The following is an 18,130-nucleotide window of genomic DNA, read 5'->3' on the forward strand; positions in this document are numbered from 1 at the left end:
GCAGCACCTTTACAATAAAAATAAAAATTTATTAAGGGCCTTACAAAGGCTCCTCAGTCAAGAGGCTTCCCACCCTCTATTATCTGATTCATTGGTTGTCTTTCCTGAGCTCTATACTCATCCTCCTGCTTTCTTCACCTTGGCATCTGGGTTGCCACACCTGTAAAGTCTTTGTTCTAGATCTTCATCTGCCTCATTCCCCAGCCTCCTTGGAGAGCTTGATTATACCTTCTCAGCCATAAGCTACTTACCTATAGATCCGTTACTAACAATGTTTATTGTTTTAGGTTTTAGCCTGTCTGCTCCTTTTTAAAAAAGTAAGGGTTTGTGATGGACAGTGATCAGATTAATCTCCCAAGCATTCACAACATTGCTAATAATGTGTTTACTCAAGTAAATAAGTCCTATACATCAAAATTGTACCTTACATAAAATAAAATCATTATTCCAATACAGTAATAATTCCAATTCATAGGTCATTGGATTTCTTGGCAAGAAAAGTAATGTACTCAAAAAGTCTACCAATAAGAGACTTTCCTTTTCATTCATTGGAAGACACAAAAGATCATAGGAAATTATTAGATAACTGGATTTTATTTTCTCATCCACTAACCTCTAGCACAGAGATCTAAAATCATACACTTCTGGACTATTTTTTGTACTGAGCTATGTCACCTTTCAACTTACCTCCAGCTCGTCGAGTGCACTTCCCAAGGTCGCTGCCTGAGGTTCTGATGGCACTGGCATGCTCTGGATGCCTTGAGAAGCATTTGAAATTACATCGAGGGCATTCTGGATCTCTTCACAAACTGTGTCCTTGCTGGCTTTTAAGGAAGCAACATCAGAATGCTCCAAACAGGCTGAACAGATGGAATGTAAGAGAGGCGAGTTCTCCTTCAAGGTAGCCCTGGCCCCTGCAATTTCATCCCTCTGATTTGGAGATTTTAAGTCCTGAGAAAAAGAATGAAAGGCAAAGAATTTACAATGGGTTATGGGAAACTTACTACAGAGAAGCTCTGGTTCTCTGTCAGTATACATCAAAAGACACAAATACTAGGAAATCACGTATATGTTAAAGACATCAATTATTTCTGCATTCCTTTGGATTCTCAAGATCTACAACTTTGCAAGTAAAAGTCACAAAGGTTCCCTTGTGTACAAATTGAGAAGACCATAACATTTGTCAGCCATAAATTGCTACAATAGTCTGGTACATACATTGTGAATTATAGAAAGCTTGAACTCTCAGTATGCTATCTCCATCTTCCATAAATATCAATCATTACATATACTTTTCTTTTCCAGTCCTGAGGCTTGAACTCAGGGCCTGAGCACTGTCCTTGGGCTTTCTTCAAGGTGAGTGCTCTACCACTTGAGCCACAGTACCATTTCTGGCTTTTCTATGTATGTAGTACTGAGGAATCAAACACAGGTCTTCATGCATGCTGGGCAAGCCAAACTCCCAGCCCATAATCATATTTACTTTTTAAACAAAAGTTAACGTAAACTTCATTGTTCAGCTAGATTATTTATAAGTACTAATTAACAATAGATTTTTTCTGTTATATTTATCCAATAAATGGTAAAAGAGCACTTAGCCTATATAACCCCTAGACAGCTATTGCACAGATGTAAATAGTCCTATAAGGACCTGCTCTCCTAAAACTTATATTCTTGTTTTGAGGGAAGGAGACTATGGACAATAGAGTAAACAAATACCTAGATAAGGCAATTGCAGTCAAATGTTATGAAAAAAATCAAATATAGGGATAAAAGGGAAAGTCGCTTTAGTTAAAGCATTCGACAATGATATTTCTGTGGAGATGACAATTTGCAGTAAATCTAAATTAAGAAGGGAAGTGATATTAATGTGGTGGCTGATCAAACCTAATCATAATGCAGTAAAACAATCTGGAAATGACTCCTTTATCCAAATGAAAAAGGTTGATATCACCAATCATATCACATAAATATTATGTATACCTGGATATATAGCAAAGAAAAGCATGTCACTTCTGTAGCATTTTCCCCAGAAATCCATAACCCCAGTCTAGACATGAGAATTATAACAAACAAAACCAGATTGGGGAACATCCTACATGATATTTGGGCAATATGCCACAGATCATTAAAATTATAGAAAACAAGGAGACTGATAAACTAGAGATGCATGGAAAATCAGTGAGAGTAGTCTCAATTAGATCCTAGAATAGAAAAACTCAAGATAACTTGCAAAAACAAACATATATATATATGTATTAGCAAAGTATCAATATTCATTACTTTGTAGGACAAATGTAACAGATAATGGAGGAAATTGGAAACATGTAGATAGAGATTCTCTGAACTGTCTTTGTAATTTGCAGAGTGGGGCTTGTTTTGTGTGTATTGAAGACAGAGTTTTGAACTATGTATCTGATGCTTTTGCTTATTGGCTGGCAGACACTCATAACACCTGGGTCCCTCCTCCAATTCCAAGCATTTAATTTTTTTTAAGTTCTTTGTATATTCTGGATATTGGGCTGTTACCTAATGCATAGCTGGCAAAAATCTTCTCCCATTCTGTAGGTTGTCTTTTCAGCTTATTGGCTATTTCCTCTGCCATGCAGAAATTTTTTAGTTTGATGTAATCCCATCTATCAAGCAATCCCATTTATCAAGTCTTTCTTTGATTTGCTGTGTTTCTGAATCTTTACTCAGAAAATTCTTACCTCTGCCAAGGAGTCTTACTGTTTCTCCTTCTAGTTCCTGTAATAGTTCCATGGTCTCAGGACTTAAAGTCTTTGATAAATTCTACTCTTGGGCATTTATCCAAAAGATTACAAAGTAGGATTCAGTAAAGCCCAGTACAATTATGCCCACTGCAGTACTATTCATCATAGCTAAGGTATAGAATTAGCTCAAATGCCAATCAATGGATGAATGGATCAAGAAAATGTGGTATATATACACAAGGGAATTTTACTTATCCATTAAAAAGGATATTTATCATTTGTAAAGAAATGGAAAGATACTAAAAGCATTTATGTGAAGTGAATCCTAGTCAGGCCCAGAAAGACAAAGGATGCATGCTCTCCCTCCTATGTGGAAGCACATTATAAATATATTAGGCGGTATAAAAATATATTAGCTAAAATGTGGTGGAGTCAAGATGAATTTAAATAGTGTAATTCCATAGAAAGACAAAGTCAAACCAGGCACAATGGCTCATGTCTATAATCCTAGCTACTCAGAGGCTGAGATCTGGGGATCATGGTTCAAAGGCAGCCTGGGCACTAAAGTCTGGGAGACTCTTATCTCCAATTAACCACCAGAAAACTGGAACTGGTGCTGTGGCTCAAGGGGCAGGACAATAGCCTTGAACTGAAGAGCTCAGGGACAACGCCCAGGGCAGAGTTCAAGCCCCATGTCCGACAAGAAAGAAAAAGAGAAACCGAGAGACACCGAGAGACACCGAGAGAGAGAAAGAGAGGGGGGGGAGAGGGAGAGAAAGAAAGGCAAAGTGAAATTTAATCAAATAAACATCAGGAAAAGGGTACCTGAAAGGGTAGTGTGAGTCAAGGGAAGAGAGGTAGATGAAGAAAACGGGGAAAGAATGCAATCAAGAATTCAATGTATATCCTACAAAATTAAGAAAAGTGAGGAATGGTGGATTGGGAGAAAGAGGAAGAATGTTGATAAAAGTGATACAGATTCAGATGCATTGTAATCATAAACTGCCTTGTTAGGAAGTGGTGTTTGGCTCAAGTATTAGAATGTTAGCCTTGGGCTGAAGACCTCAGGGACTGCACCCAGGCCCAGAATTTAAGCCCCACGACTGACAAAAGAAAAAACATTAAACTGCCTTGTTAAATGGCTACATCCATGTACAACTACTTAGTAATAATAATTTAAAAAATCAAATTTGAGCTGGTTGTGTTGGTGCTCACCTGAAATTGTAGTACTTAGGTTGAGGAAGAAGGGCTAAGATTTCAAGGCCAACCTAGGCTACATAGAGTTGCAGACTTGTCTGGCCTTCATAGTGAGGCCTTACTTTGAATAAATAAATGAATTAAAATAAATTTAAAAGACTAACTCTAGCAACATCTACTACTGTTTGTGTACGTCATACAATAACTTAAAGTTCATAAAAATCATAGTCTCCAGAAAGCTTAGAATAAATGTAATTATTATCTCATTTCAAAGACAGGAAGCTGAGGTCTCAAGAAGCTTTAGCCAAGATAATAGCATTTCTTCAACTGCAATTCACATCCGTGTAACTCTTCAGCCTGTGTTGACCAATTACCCTATGCTCTTTCCTATACATGACAGATTTTTCTTATTTGCCATTAAAGAAAGATTTTTATTTTTAGCCTATATGATATGCGAATGCTTCTCTATGGTATTTTATTGATCATCACAATGCCCTTTGAGAGTTTTGCTGACACTAAGTTCTATTTGTAACTAAGTAGGTATTTAGGGTAAGATTGAGATTGGTAAAAGAATTGAGATCCAAACCTAAGTTTTCTCTTTGCAAACTCCAGGTTTGTTCATTCACTGGGCTCGCTTGCGCTCTCGCTCTCTGTCTCTCTGTCTCTCTGTCTCTCTGTCTCTCTCTCTCAAGTCAGTGCTGCCTCAGAATAATTTCAAAGAGAGTTTGGCTCTGGCTGGTGCCATCTTGGCTACATGGTAGAAGGTAGGATCTGGCATCTTATCTTCTTGGTGGAGAAAGGTGAAGCCCCCAACTCCCAGGAGATGGGCATGCATGAATACCTGAAGGAGTGGGGGAACTTGGCTGATAGGTTACTAAATCTGTCAGTCCAGTGCCTGGGACCCAGAGTTTCCTGTGTCTCTGCCCCCCTGACCTGACCCTATTTAGGCCTGGACCAGCTCAGGCGCCATTAAGCCATGCCATTTATCACCATGTTCCTCTCTGGTCTCTTCTCCCGTGCCTCACTTCAGCTCTCCACTGGAGATGAATTGGTTTGTTGATATTGTTTTTGTTCTTTCTTTCCTCTCTGGACTTCATGGCTCAGTTTCCTAAAGGCGTTAAATGTATTTTCTGGCTGCGGTCTTTGAGACATGAGTTCACCATGCAGTTGCCGGCCTTTAACAAAGACCCAGTGATTCGATCTCTCAAAATGTGGCTGCTCCATTTTCTCACCTAACAACATAATGTTGCTAGAGGTTAATAAATGGTTTGTGCTACTATATTTTTAGTTCCTTCCCTTCTGAAAAAAAAAAAAGGCTGCCTGCTACTTCTCACACGCTTATGGAGAATAACTTCTTTACAAGATGTAGGGAGGACAGTTAGAAGTGGCTGCCAATTCATTGTTTCTACTAATTACCCAAGAAAAGACTCTTCGTGGTGTCCTTGGCTTGGTATGATTTCCTCTTTACTTCTGGTTTTAGGCCCTAGAGTCAGTCTTGTCATTAGGGTTATGAGCTGGGTAAGTCATCCATTTTTTGATATTCATACTTTTTAAAATAGGAATTATAACTAACCCTCTCACAAGAGAGTAAAAAAAGTAAAATATGTTCTCTGGATATACTACTCTGAATGCATCTAATCTTTTCTAATCTCATTTACTTAGAAGTTAGGTGGAGTCAGGTCTGGATGGAAGACAGAGTACATGTGGAAACCAGTAAACCAGAAGTTACAAAGAATAGCTATAATCACTGTATTCCTTAAATTGGTCAAATTTGACATATTACTTTCAACCTGTGATTTTCATTATTTTTGTATTACCCCAAATTTTCTAGCACCACTATGTATGTAACTCTACAAATAACAGGATAAAGAGTTTGTTTACAGGCGGGGAGTTTTTCATGGTAGAATGCTTGCTTCGCATGCACAAAGAACAGGGTTCAGTTCCTCAGTACCATCTACATAGAAAAAAGCCAGAAATGGTGCTGTCGTTCAAGTGGTAGGGCTCTAGCCTTGAGAAACCCCAAGGACAGTGCTCAGTCCCAGAGTTTAAACCCCAGGACTGGCAAGGAAAAAAAATAAAAAAAAAGAACACAATACTCCTCAGAAGAATACTAGTAAAAAGTTTAAAAATTCAGATAGATCAGAGAAAGGTTCTTTTCATTTTACAGTGTAATCATGATCCATTTACATAATTTTCTGTGAAGTAACTCATTCACTAGACTTCTTTATAATGAATTTTTTTCACAATGTCAAAATTTAGATCATTTATGAAAGGTGAAAAATAGCATAAATTGTTGTAAAGAAAGTTATTAGTATAAAAATGTACTTACTATCCAGGTGCTAGTGGTTCACACCTATAATCCTAGCTACTCATGAGGCTGAGATCTGAGGATCATGGTTCAAAGTCAGCCCAGGCAAGAAAGTCTGTGAGACTCTGATCTCCAATAAATTATTCAGAAAAATCTGGAAGTGGCACTGTGCTTCATGTGGTAAAGCACTACAAAAGAAGCTCAAGGACAGTACCCAGGCCCAGAGTTCAAATTTCTGTCTGTTTTTTGTTGTTTTTTTTTTTAAAGTATTTACTTTGTTCTTAGGGTGACTATGTGTATTTTGCTATAAATTGTTCTAATTTTAACACTGTAAGTACTTTGGGGTTTTTTTAATGTGAATGTAATTTTAATGTGAATTTATAATCTGAATATAATGTGAATATAATTTAAAAGGCTCCTGTTTTATCCTGTCTGCCCAGGGAAATAACAGAATATTTAATGAGCACCATACCCCAAATAGTAATCCCGGAAAGGCTACAAGGACAGACAGGATCTACAAACATAAGAAAAATAATATATTATGACAGGATAGAAGAAAAAGGAATTAGTTACAGTATTTAAGAGAAAGTGAGGATTCAAGCTCATTCTCCCAAAAGCCAATCATACATATTAAACTTAATGTAGTGAACTGACATAGAGATAAAATGGAAATTCATGTCTATTTCTCTTCTAAATGAAAGGTTGTTGGGGTCTCTGTGGCTACTTTATTTTATTTGATGATACCATGGGCTAAAGATTTGGAGGTAGTCTATCCTGAATCAAGTCAAAACAGAATTACGTGGTCAGACCAATTGGAGATTTCATTGAATTCCATTCCTCACAGGTTGATATTTAATCTTTGTATAAATGCACCAGAGAGAAAAGCTCACACGAGATTTTCATGTTAAGGAGATATTAAATGCTTTGAGCTGATGAAAAACTCACAGATGGAATTAAATAAGAAGACCTTACAAGTCTATGTAAGTGAGTAGAGAAACAATACATGAGTTTTAACCCTGTCAGGAATACAAAATATAGTTAGGAATTTTAAAGATCACATAATCTAAAAAGGGGAAGCACTAAGCAATATGTTTGTGCAGCCATTCACTCAACAAATATTGTTGAGCCCCTATGCCTAAAGCAGACATTAAGTGCTAGGAGTACAAAGATAAATAAATATATGGAAATTTCTAGTTTAGGTATAATTTTGTATATATTCAAAGTAAACATATATATATATTGTATAATGGTACCATAATCCAGTGAATCAGTACATTAATCACAGGACTATCCTTTATGTACATGTTATGAAGACACTTAGGAACTATTCTCTTACCAAATTTCAAGAAAATACATTGTTATTAACTACCAAGGTCATGCTGTAACTAGATCATATACATCTTAAAATTTGAATATAAAAACTCAGGGACAGCACCCAGGCCCTGAGTTCAAGCCTCCCTCCCATTCCTACCCCGGTTTCTTTTAGACTCTTCAAATCCTCATAGAAATGAGATGATAATGTACTTGTCTTTTTGTGCTTGGATAATTTTGCTTAGTATAATGTCATCCAAGTTCATGTAAGGTAGTGTAAATGTCACAATGTCAGAGAAAATGATTCTTTCTTAACTGTGAGCATAAGTTGTCCCTATCAACAATGCAGAACAAACTAATAAACAAAGAATACAGCACATGAAAAGGCCTAGAGCATGAAAAGGCAAAGAGCATTGCAGGTTGCTGCTGGTGATACTATAAGCAGAGAAAACCTGAACAGGAATGCTGATGAACTAGGCAGGGAAGTAGGCAGGAGATGCTATGCCATACTAAAGAACACAGAATGCAGCAAATGTTGTCTTTTCAAAGCTTTCTCTGGCAGTAGCCTTTAGAGTAGATGAAAAAGGGTGGTTATTTTAGTGAGGGAGATCAGGCAATAAACCAGGTCCAGGAAAAAAACAAATGACTACCTGAACACTGACCACAATTGCTAGGCTACAATAAGATAGATCCAGGTCAAAGTTATGAAGAAAATGGTAAGACTGGTATATTTAGATGGGAGGAAGGAGGTATTTCAAAGTATTTATGAAATGGCTTCAACAGTTGTATACATAGTAATGCACTCACCACGGTGAGAATAGAGGGGGGCGTGGGGAAGAATGTGCTTGGAAGAGAAAGGTAACGCGCATGTTGTAATGAACCAAATGTAAGATGCCAGCAGTAAATGAAAATACAGTGTTATAAACAGATCTAGAATTCACAGGAGTAGAATGTGGAATTGAAATAGAGATGAATCACTAGTTCCCAGCTGGGATCCAAAGTGTGTGAAGGTTACAGGGCCTTCACCCAATATGAAGGCTACAGGAAGCACTGGAAAACTCAAGGCATCATAAATTATTCCTTGGTGATGTCAGCGCAATAATTTCCTATGTTAGCCCCGAAGGAAAAAATACTTTGTATATATATGAATTTAAATTACAAAAATATGATCAGAAAATTTTCAATTCCTCCCCCGTCAAAACATTGTGTGTATGTGCCAGACCTTGGGCTTGAACTAAGCTTGGGTGCTGTCCCTGAGTTGTTTTATACTCAAGGCTAGTGCTCTACCACTTGAGCCACTGCTCCACTTCAGTTTTTGGTGGTTAATTGGAGATAAGAACCTCATAACTTTCCTGTCTGTATGGTTTGCCTTTACACCAGGAACCTTAGATCATAGCCTCCTGAGTAGCTAGACTGAATGCAGGGATACATGTACCCAGCCAGAAATGTTTTAAAGTTGAACAACATGAAAAGCAAAAAGCCACAGGCACATCACACAGTTCAGAACCTCAAGTAATGAGGATAGTTATGGCCGCCATAAGAAGCAATTCTGAAAACCAGAATGAAGCAGAATGATTTGTCTATCATAAAAAGTTTTAATTATGAATCTCTTCACCTTGAAAAAGGGAAATAGATGTTGAAAAGTATGGGAACTTTAAAAAGGCTAGAAATCATGAATGAATGTGCTGAATTGTCAATGGATTTATTAAAGTTAGAAATACTAGACTAGCTGTTTAGACGTCAGTGAAATCAAATATATCTGTTAATGTAACTTGTTTTTCATCTCCCTATCTAGCAATTTATGACACCTTTTAAGAATTCAAAACATTTTTGTTGAGCAAAAATTAAGTGAAGGGGGACCGGGAGTTTGGCCTAGTGGTAGAGTGCTTGTCTAGCATCCACGAAGACCCAGGTTCGATTCCTTGGTACCACATGCATCGAAAAAGCCAGAAATGGTGCTGTGGGTCAAGTGGCAAAGTGCTAGCCTTGAGGAAAAAGCCCAAGGACAGTGCTCAGGCCCTGAGTTCAAGCCCCAGGACTGGAAAAAAAAATTAAGTGAAGGAAGTGGAGTGGTTGCTCAAAGTGGGAGATCACTAGTCTAGAGCCAAAGAGCCCAGGGACAGTGCCCACACCCTGAGTTCAAGCCCCACAACTGACCAAAAAATAAATTGAGTAAAAAATAAGTGAGAGGAAGTTTATGCTAAAAAAAAACAAAAGCAGACTTTGATTTGACTACTCCAAGACACCAAATTCGTGAAAAAAATATAGTTTTATCTAGAGAGTTTGGTGCCACAGAAAGCTACAACTAAATGTATCTAGCTTCACATTAGATGTTTGTGAAACCATTGGTGTAATATCCCAGCCATTTGTGTGGGGGGGGGGACTTGAGCCCCCCAGCAATAGAGTCACCAACACTCAGTGAACAGAGCTAGAAGTCATTTTATTAGCAGTGCAGCCGCTACCCTCCACCTTCAGGCTGATAGAGAGCAGTCCCGACCTCCAGTGGGACTAAGCTTTTAAAGGGAAACACCACAGGCAGGTGGTTGCCGCCTTATGACGTTACCTTATGAGGCCCATAGTCAAGAACCACAAGGATGAAACCACACGCAGGTGGTTGTAATCACTCGCAGGGGGTCGAGCAGGTTAAGCATTTTTACAAAAACAAAAAAAAATTGGCAGCTAAGCCTGCCAGGTTATTACAATTGGTACAACTACTTTGGAAAACAGACAGCAGTAAGAGAAGCTGAAAGTAGATGCACCCAATTTCTCAGCTACTCTAGTCTTTGAAGAACCCATTTGTGAGTTCATCACAAGACAAAAATATTTATATAATGACTCAGAGAATAAAATGAAGCTACCTGCAACAATGAGGTAGAAAATAAGTGAATATATTATTTGATTCTGTTCATATAAAAAATTCTGACTCAGGCACCATTAACCTGTGGTAGAAATCAGAATACGAGTTATCAGAGAATAGAAAGTACGAAGAAGAAAGTCCCTGGGAACTTGATAAACTTTTTATTTCGGTTCTAGGTCCTAGTTATAAAGATGTACTTAGTTGGAAAAATTCATTGAACTACATATTTTTGAACTGTGTATTTTTCTGAATGTATGTTATAAAGAGTTACATAAAAATAATCAAGGAAAACAAAAATGTTAATAAAGCCAAACAAATATCCATGTCTTCTTTTGGGCAAATAACACTGTTATTAACCACTCTTGCACTGCCGATGTTAAAGGGATGAGAAAAAATAAATGTGCAGTACATCTTCTGCCTCAATAAAGGGTCTGTATTTAAAAATAAAAAGGAAAATCTAAACATTTGAAAGTAAAAAGATGAGATAAATGAGATAAAGCAAATAGCCTGGCCATCAGAACAGACAAAGCTATGGGATTTCCACACCAATTGATGGCACAGGCCCTTGGGGGGAAAAAAATTGCACTTCAGAGAAATGGAAGAAGACTTCCTTACTATGCTACATCCCTGCCCTGCTCACATGGAATAGCTCAGCAGCTACTCTGCTCAACAAAGCAGAACTACATGCAAATTTTCAGGCATTTAAATAAGGTTTCTGATGCCAATGAAAACAGTCTGGTAGGGAAGGGAAAAGGAGCTTATAAAGAGCAGTTTTGTTTTCTTAAGATTAAGGAAGAGATGCAGCAATAAGCCTATGGATACTTTGCTATTTTGATTCTGCTCTGGGCTGGCTCCTATCCCCATTCTCTCTCTGCCAAGACACGGCATCCTAAACTGCTTCACTGGTCACTGGGAAGCTTCGTGTTCTACCAGAAAACAAGATAGTGAAAACACCTGCTAACTTAAATGTTTTCTCCAACATAAGTTAGGAAATGGAACGCTCAGCTGTAACTATCCTGAGGGTTGTATCAGATGGTGAAACAAGTCTTGAAGAAAACAAGCATTGAAAGACACACATCACTTTCTAATCGAGATGTTATTAGGCAACAAGAGAGGGTATTACTATGATTCTATATTTTCAATTTCGTAAGAGGGTAAATGCAATAAGGAAAATAAAAAGAATCCTTCAAATTCAAACAGAAAACTGAGAAACTAGTAATAGTATTAAAGGTATGTAATCTGGGCAATTAATGCATACTGTAGATAGCTGAAATATACCAAGGATAAATGAAAATTAGCTTCACATTATATCAGAAATCTAAGTTTTCTTACTTCTTTCCCCCGTTCCTTCCTTGCCTGTTTGACGTTGAATTTTGATCTTCCTGCCTCAACCTCTTAGGCGCTGGGGTTACAGGATTCTACCAATACATACTATGCTTGGCTTTTATTACTTAGTTCTAACTTAGACTAACATGCTACTGTGCCAGTCAAGAAATCGTGTGTTGGTGTGTATATTCCTGTAAATATAAGTTCTCTGTCTGTCTGAAGTATATCCAGAAAAATGTGTCTAATTTTTATCCATCTGGAGTCAGTGATATATTGCACCTGTGTTTACTGAAAATTTATGTAATAAAATACTATCTGAAGCCACACATTATATTCACATGAAAAATAAAAATTAGCTATTACAGCAATATTCAGTTGCTGTTTTTGTTTCCCTTCCATTTGTGTTTGTTTTGTCATTTCATCCAACAAGAATCTTCCAGTGTCTATAAGTCTAGAAAACTTTGCCTAATTAATGATAGGAAGAGTTAAGTCGAATTTTAACAACTTGTCAAAGATCAGTAGACACTATTATTCTCATAATTGCCTGCCAGTGAGGACAGACTTATTTGTGAAACGCAAACCACTTGTTTTCTGGTGCTACACTCAGTCCAAATAATATCCAGGCCCAAAGATGTTAAGGCAACTTTCTAGTTAATAACCTCACTCTGCTGTAGCGGTTACATTTAAATTATATCCAGAAATTCTTTCTGGAAGAATTCTATGAAAAGATATAAACACTGTTATTATGCCTCGTTGTCAAAAAAGAAATATTTGTTCAAAGGTATACACAATTTAAAAAAAAAAATGACAAGAAAGTCAGCATGATGCTTCCTTCACCCAAACATTCTAAACATTTTCTCCTATGGCCTAGCTATGCACAGGGCCCAAGACTGGCTCCTGTCTTTAACAACGCCTCCACACATTCTTTTCTTTGTCAGTGGGTTCAACATCTGCTCCCAACGGTTGCCCAAAATTTCTCCTCCAAGTATGCCTTTCTGTGGTAATCTAGCAGAAATTATTCCTTTCGGACGTATTTTCCAGAAAAACAATACCCTACCTGTTGGAAGTGCCTTGGAATGTCTGTCGGGGTGTCACATAGGAATGAGGCCACGAACTCTGAAGGAACTCAGCAAGGCAGCTTACTTGTTCTACTGGCCTTGAGCAGAAAAAGCTCAGGGTCAGCGCCAGAGCTGAGTTCAAGCCCCGGAACTGCTATGCACACACAATCAGCCCTTCCTCTCCCCAATTCAAACGGTCCTCTTCACTTTTCCGCCTCACCACTGCCCTAGCATGGGGCAGGATGAAAGGGGAATAAGCAGAATGGCACCCACTTTGGGGATCCTAGGAAAGTGTGTTCTCTGTGCTATGCAGGCATCTGACCTTTTCCCTCTTCTCCAAAGGAAGAAGTTTGCCCATGGCTGTGCAGCCCCACCAGAACACACCTGCTGGGCCACGGACAAGATCCTTTTACAAGCAGGAAACACCCCCCCACCACCACACCGCCCACTCCACCTGCTGAAAGTGGAATATTCAAGGGACCCTTCATGGCCCGAATCAGGTCTCCCAGCTTCCCACATGGATCCCTTGATCCCTACTTGATGAGAATTCCGGCAGAGCAGACTACAGGCAGGCTGGTATGAGCCTCTGGAGGACCAAGGAACCATCTTTTATATCTCCTTCTCATTCCTTCATTCCCGTACCCTTCTTCAATTCTATGTATGTGTATATATATATATATGTATATATATATATATATATAACTTATATATACATAGCAAAGTGGATGCCTTGCGTTGGGGATAAATATTTTTGAAATCTGTATTAATATTTCTTTTGGATTATATTTAAGTGTAAGATTTGGGGAGTGAGGTTAAGACCTTGATAATCTTTCTGTCTGTGGGTTCGTTTAGGTTTTAGACATTTGTTTCATATAGGTTTTTGTTCCCTTTTCATGCAATACAATTTTAAGTGGAGTAGGGGAGGAACATGTGCTACTAAGAAGAAAACAAGTATGCAATTGTGCCAGGCAGGAAGAATGCCCAAGTTTTATCCCTAATGCAGTACAGTCCTTGTTCTGATTTGGCCAGAAAAAAGACTTGCAATCTTGTGCAATAAGCTAGCTGTTGCTTAATTAGTATATAACAGGAACAGGTTGTAACGTGTACCATAATGCAGTTGACTAGGAACAAGCAGAAAGACAATTCTTACTCAGCTGGTGCCCTACTGCTTGAGCCATGCCTCCAGTTCCTAGAAAAACAATTCTTACTCAGCAGGTGTCTTACCACTTGAGCCATGCCTCCAGTTCCTAGAAAAACAATTCTTACTCAGCTGGTACCTTATCACTTGAGCCACACCTCCAGTTCATAGAAAAACAATTCTTACAAAATGTGGCTTGTAAGATGTCAGTTACCCTTGAAATGACATCATGTCAAGCAATCACTTTGACAGAAAAGATTGTTTCCTACATATCCAAAACAATCAGAATACAAGAAATTCTTGCATTCAGTTCCAGAACAAGGCTGATAAGAAAACCAGAGGACATTTCATTTAGCCTCATCCTATATGGCCTTGTGTATCTAGGTTTTGCCCTATTGTAAACCTCTGCTAGGAGAGTTCAAGGTTTATACCAATTCCAACAAATGAGGGCTAAATGAAAGGACCTCCAGGATGTAGAAACAAGAGCCATATAATGTGTGATTGTTGTTCTTAATGTACTATGTTATTTCTCATCTCTTTTGTGGTCTCTTGATTATTCTCATATTGTTACAGTATCTTACCTTGTATATTGTATATACGTTTATTTGTTTATTTGAAATAGGAAAGGGAAGGGGGAAACAAGATGAGGGGTGGGGGTAGGGGGAGAGAAATGAGGACAAAAACATGAGAAGGGGTATCAATGTTTGTGAAGTAATGCACCTTCTATCTGCGAATACAATGTAACCCTTCTATTAATTACAATAAAAATATATTTTAAAAAAAGAAAACCAGAGGACAAAAACTACAAGACTAGAAACTAAAGAGCAGCCTATAAGATCACTTCCAATACTCAAATATAAATCAGAGAGATACGTGGAGAAAGAGTGCAATTAAGAAGTTTGATCCTGAACACTTCTATCAACTTTTGATAAGAGAAACATTCTAAATATAACATGTTAGTAATGAAAGCTTAATGGTTGCTTTTCCCAGAGAAAAGCTGTTGGGCTTTTCAGTTTAACTCAACAATCCTGGAACACCTGCTATAAGGTGTGACTTCAAAGCTCAGACTTTACAGACTGGGATGTTTCTTCTAAGCAGGAGGCATGAATAAAACAGATGTCAGACAATAGGAATGATAAGGCCCTGTCTCCCTCTGCAGGAGTTAATTCCACTGAAAAACATTCAAAGCAAAATAGGTCAACAGAAAAGAATTCCTAGTCTTTCTTCTAAGAAATTGTTAGGACAGATATTTGTGTGAACTTACTAATGCAGTTTCCACATTTTATATTTGTCCAGTAGGTGTCTCTGATCTTGGAAGAGCTGGGAAAAATAGATAATACTTGAAAGAGCTGGGAAAGATAGATAATACATGACCTTGAGCCCAATAAGTCTTCAATAATCCGATAGGAATGAAGGTGGAGTAACTCAAGATAGCTTCGAAGGCAAACTTATTACGACGAAAATTACATCAGCTTGGCATTAGGACCCAGACTGAAAAACATCTGAAGAGCAGGAAATTTCAAGTAGGTTAATTAACCTTACTTCAGCTACAAAATTAAGATAATAATATCTACTTTTCAAGCTACTAAAGGACTACATGATTCAATGCAAACACATTTTTCCAGCATTGTCTTAAACTACAGTCCAGTCCCTGCTGCTTTTATGGCTATTGTCATGTTCTTGTAATTTCGTTGTTGTATTGTTATCTGGTGATACAGAATAGGAACCCAGGGCCTCACACTTATAAGCATGGTCTTTAACTCCAGCTCCATCTTTTGCTGATATGTCTCTTTTATGGAATAGGATTTCACTTCAGGGCACAGAACTCCTTATGTTATGCTAGGATGGCAAGCATATGCACCACACCCAGCTCTCTGTGATAGAATCCCCAAATTATTCTTCCAAGACTGACCTCATATCACAATCCCCCTAATCTCAACCTCCAAGAAAGTAGGATTTCAAGCATATGCCACCAGAACTGGCCCCATATTCCCTTCTTACAATTTTTCCACCATTACTCATCTCTTTAAGCAATGGAAAATACTAAATTTAACTGGACAAGTATTTACATTTTCTGATTTCCAGATGTGTAATTGAATATAATTGACATGTCTGAGGCTAAATTTACTTTCTTGTATCACCATTCCCATATTTCCTTGGAACTCAAATGGTCTCAATTATCATCCAGTCAGCAGGAAACCTAGAGAAATATCCTTGATGTGTGTGTCCATCCTCTCATCCCTGCTTCTATTCGGCAAGGTCTATTATTTTATGTTATTTTCCTCATTAAAATGTTCTTCGGGATGTACCCTTAAAAATATACAAGCCTAGAAGAGAAATGAGTAGTACAGATAAGAACAATGCTTTCGAACACAAGAAGGCAGCGGGTTAGAGAAATATTTAATGAAAGACAGAGCTATTTGGCTGATACAATCTTGTCTGCAATACTACCAAAGCAGACTACTTAAAATTCAGATCTGAGCTTTACTCTCCATTTAAAACTATGAATCTATGCATAATAAATCTCATCTTGTTTATTATAGATAAGCATGATCTGTCCTCCCTAGCCTCATTCCTATTAGGTCTCTTACAGTCAGACTCTTCTCCGTCAGTTACAAAGACACACATAAGGATCCCCAGATGCCTTCCTGTGAGCTGTATTCTGGTCTTCCTGGGATCCTTCTGGTAAATGCCCATTCATCCCTCAGAAGAGCTTGGATTATCACAATCTGCCACACACAGATTCCACACAAACACTCCTTTTCACACTAGCATTGTAGCATATATTAAACCATCACACTCTGCTGTCATTATTTATTGATACACTTGTGTCTCATTAATTTTGAATTTCTATTGGGGCCCAAAGAATGCCTCAGTTCTACCAACCATTAGATTTACCACAAAGTATCAAGGAATTAATAAGCACCCATAAGATAATCAGAAAACTTAGAGGGTCACTGGCACAAAAATCATTTAAATTTCCATGAAATAAAAATTCTAATGTTGGAAAAGAAAATCAAAACTGCACAAAAGGTAAGATCTGCTCAGTCTAAAATGAACTCTTTTTAATTGTGTTTCAAATTAGGTTAACTGCATTCTGAGGACTCTTTTTGAAAAAATGATGACAGTTTTTAAGCACTTATGGCCATTGTATCATTCAAAGATTATTGTTATGAATCTCAGGCTGCTCTAGAAAATGTGTTTCCAAGCACATTCTCCAGCAGGAAGCAAGACCTTGGACAAAACTGAAGGTAGAGAGGTTTTTTTGAAACTTAGGTTAATAATCCTGCTACATTTTGGGTATCCTGATAAGTTGATTTTAGGAAGTATATACCCAGTAGAATTTCAAGGAGTGACAGGAAGTACAAAGTAAAAATAAATGCCCAGCTCTGAAATCTATATTCCTCAGAATATAGATAATAATAAATAAAGTGATTTAAAATTGGTAAGCTAGATAATTATCGTGATATGAATTGTGAGGGCAGGTTGGGAGTGCCATACAAGAAGTGCTAGAGACAGAGGAACGTGGTGAAATACATTGCACTTTTAAGAAATGTCATGAGAACTGATAGATGATCCAGCTAGCTCACTAACGGACCTCACAACCATGGCACATGGAACCCCAGGCTCCTTCAACCTACTTTTCCCATAGCTTCTACCAGTTCAGATTCTGGAAGAATTTCCAGCCGACTGGGCCACAGACGCATTGTCATCTTTAAACGTCTCTCTTTCTCTCACATGCAGTCTATTGGAAAATAAAATGCTATTAATGTTACCCTAAAGTTTGATCTCTTATCACCATCCCTTGCTTGACTCAAGCCATCCTATGTTAGTTCCCAAGCCCCCTTCCCCATGCAATGTTCTAACCACACAGACCTCGGTGTTCTTCTTCCCAAGAGGAAAATTATGTCCATAAATGAAGTCTTCCCATTGCTGGATTTCTTTTGTAGATTCATGACTGGCCCACTCCTTCACTCCTTTCAAAAGCCTCAAAAAACAAATTTCAGGGACACTTTCCCTGGTCATCCTATCTAGAAGTCCAAACTTACCCCTAATACACTATGTCCCTTCTTCTTGTTTTTAATCTATTCATTATTATATGCTATTTGAAAGAATTGTTTATCTTGCTTGTTTTCTGGGTTTTTTTTTTGTTTTTCCATTAGAATGGAAACTCTGTGAGACACATGAAAAGTAAATGATAAATATTTAATGAATGAATAA

At 37.8% G+C, this 18,130-nt stretch overlaps 1 protein-coding gene across 1 annotated transcript in view; it reads right to left on the reverse strand.

Annotated features, from left to right (window-relative positions):
• Window positions 1–18,130, reverse strand: part of Ctnna3 (catenin alpha 3) — a 1,180,588-nt gene that overhangs the window by 919,163 nt on the left and 243,295 nt on the right. The window contains exon 6 of the mRNA XM_090346411.1: window positions 688–951. Within this exon, the coding sequence (XP_090202537.1) occupies window positions 688–951 (264 nt within the window). The remainder of the gene's footprint in view (window positions 1–687; window positions 952–18,130) is intronic.

This window comes from Megascapheus bottae, chromosome 15 (genome assembly GCF_031878675.1).
Source record: "Megascapheus bottae isolate mThoBot1 chromosome 15, mThoBot2.hap1, whole genome shotgun sequence".
Classification (NCBI taxonomy): Eukaryota; Metazoa; Chordata; class Mammalia; order Rodentia; family Geomyidae; genus Megascapheus; species Megascapheus bottae.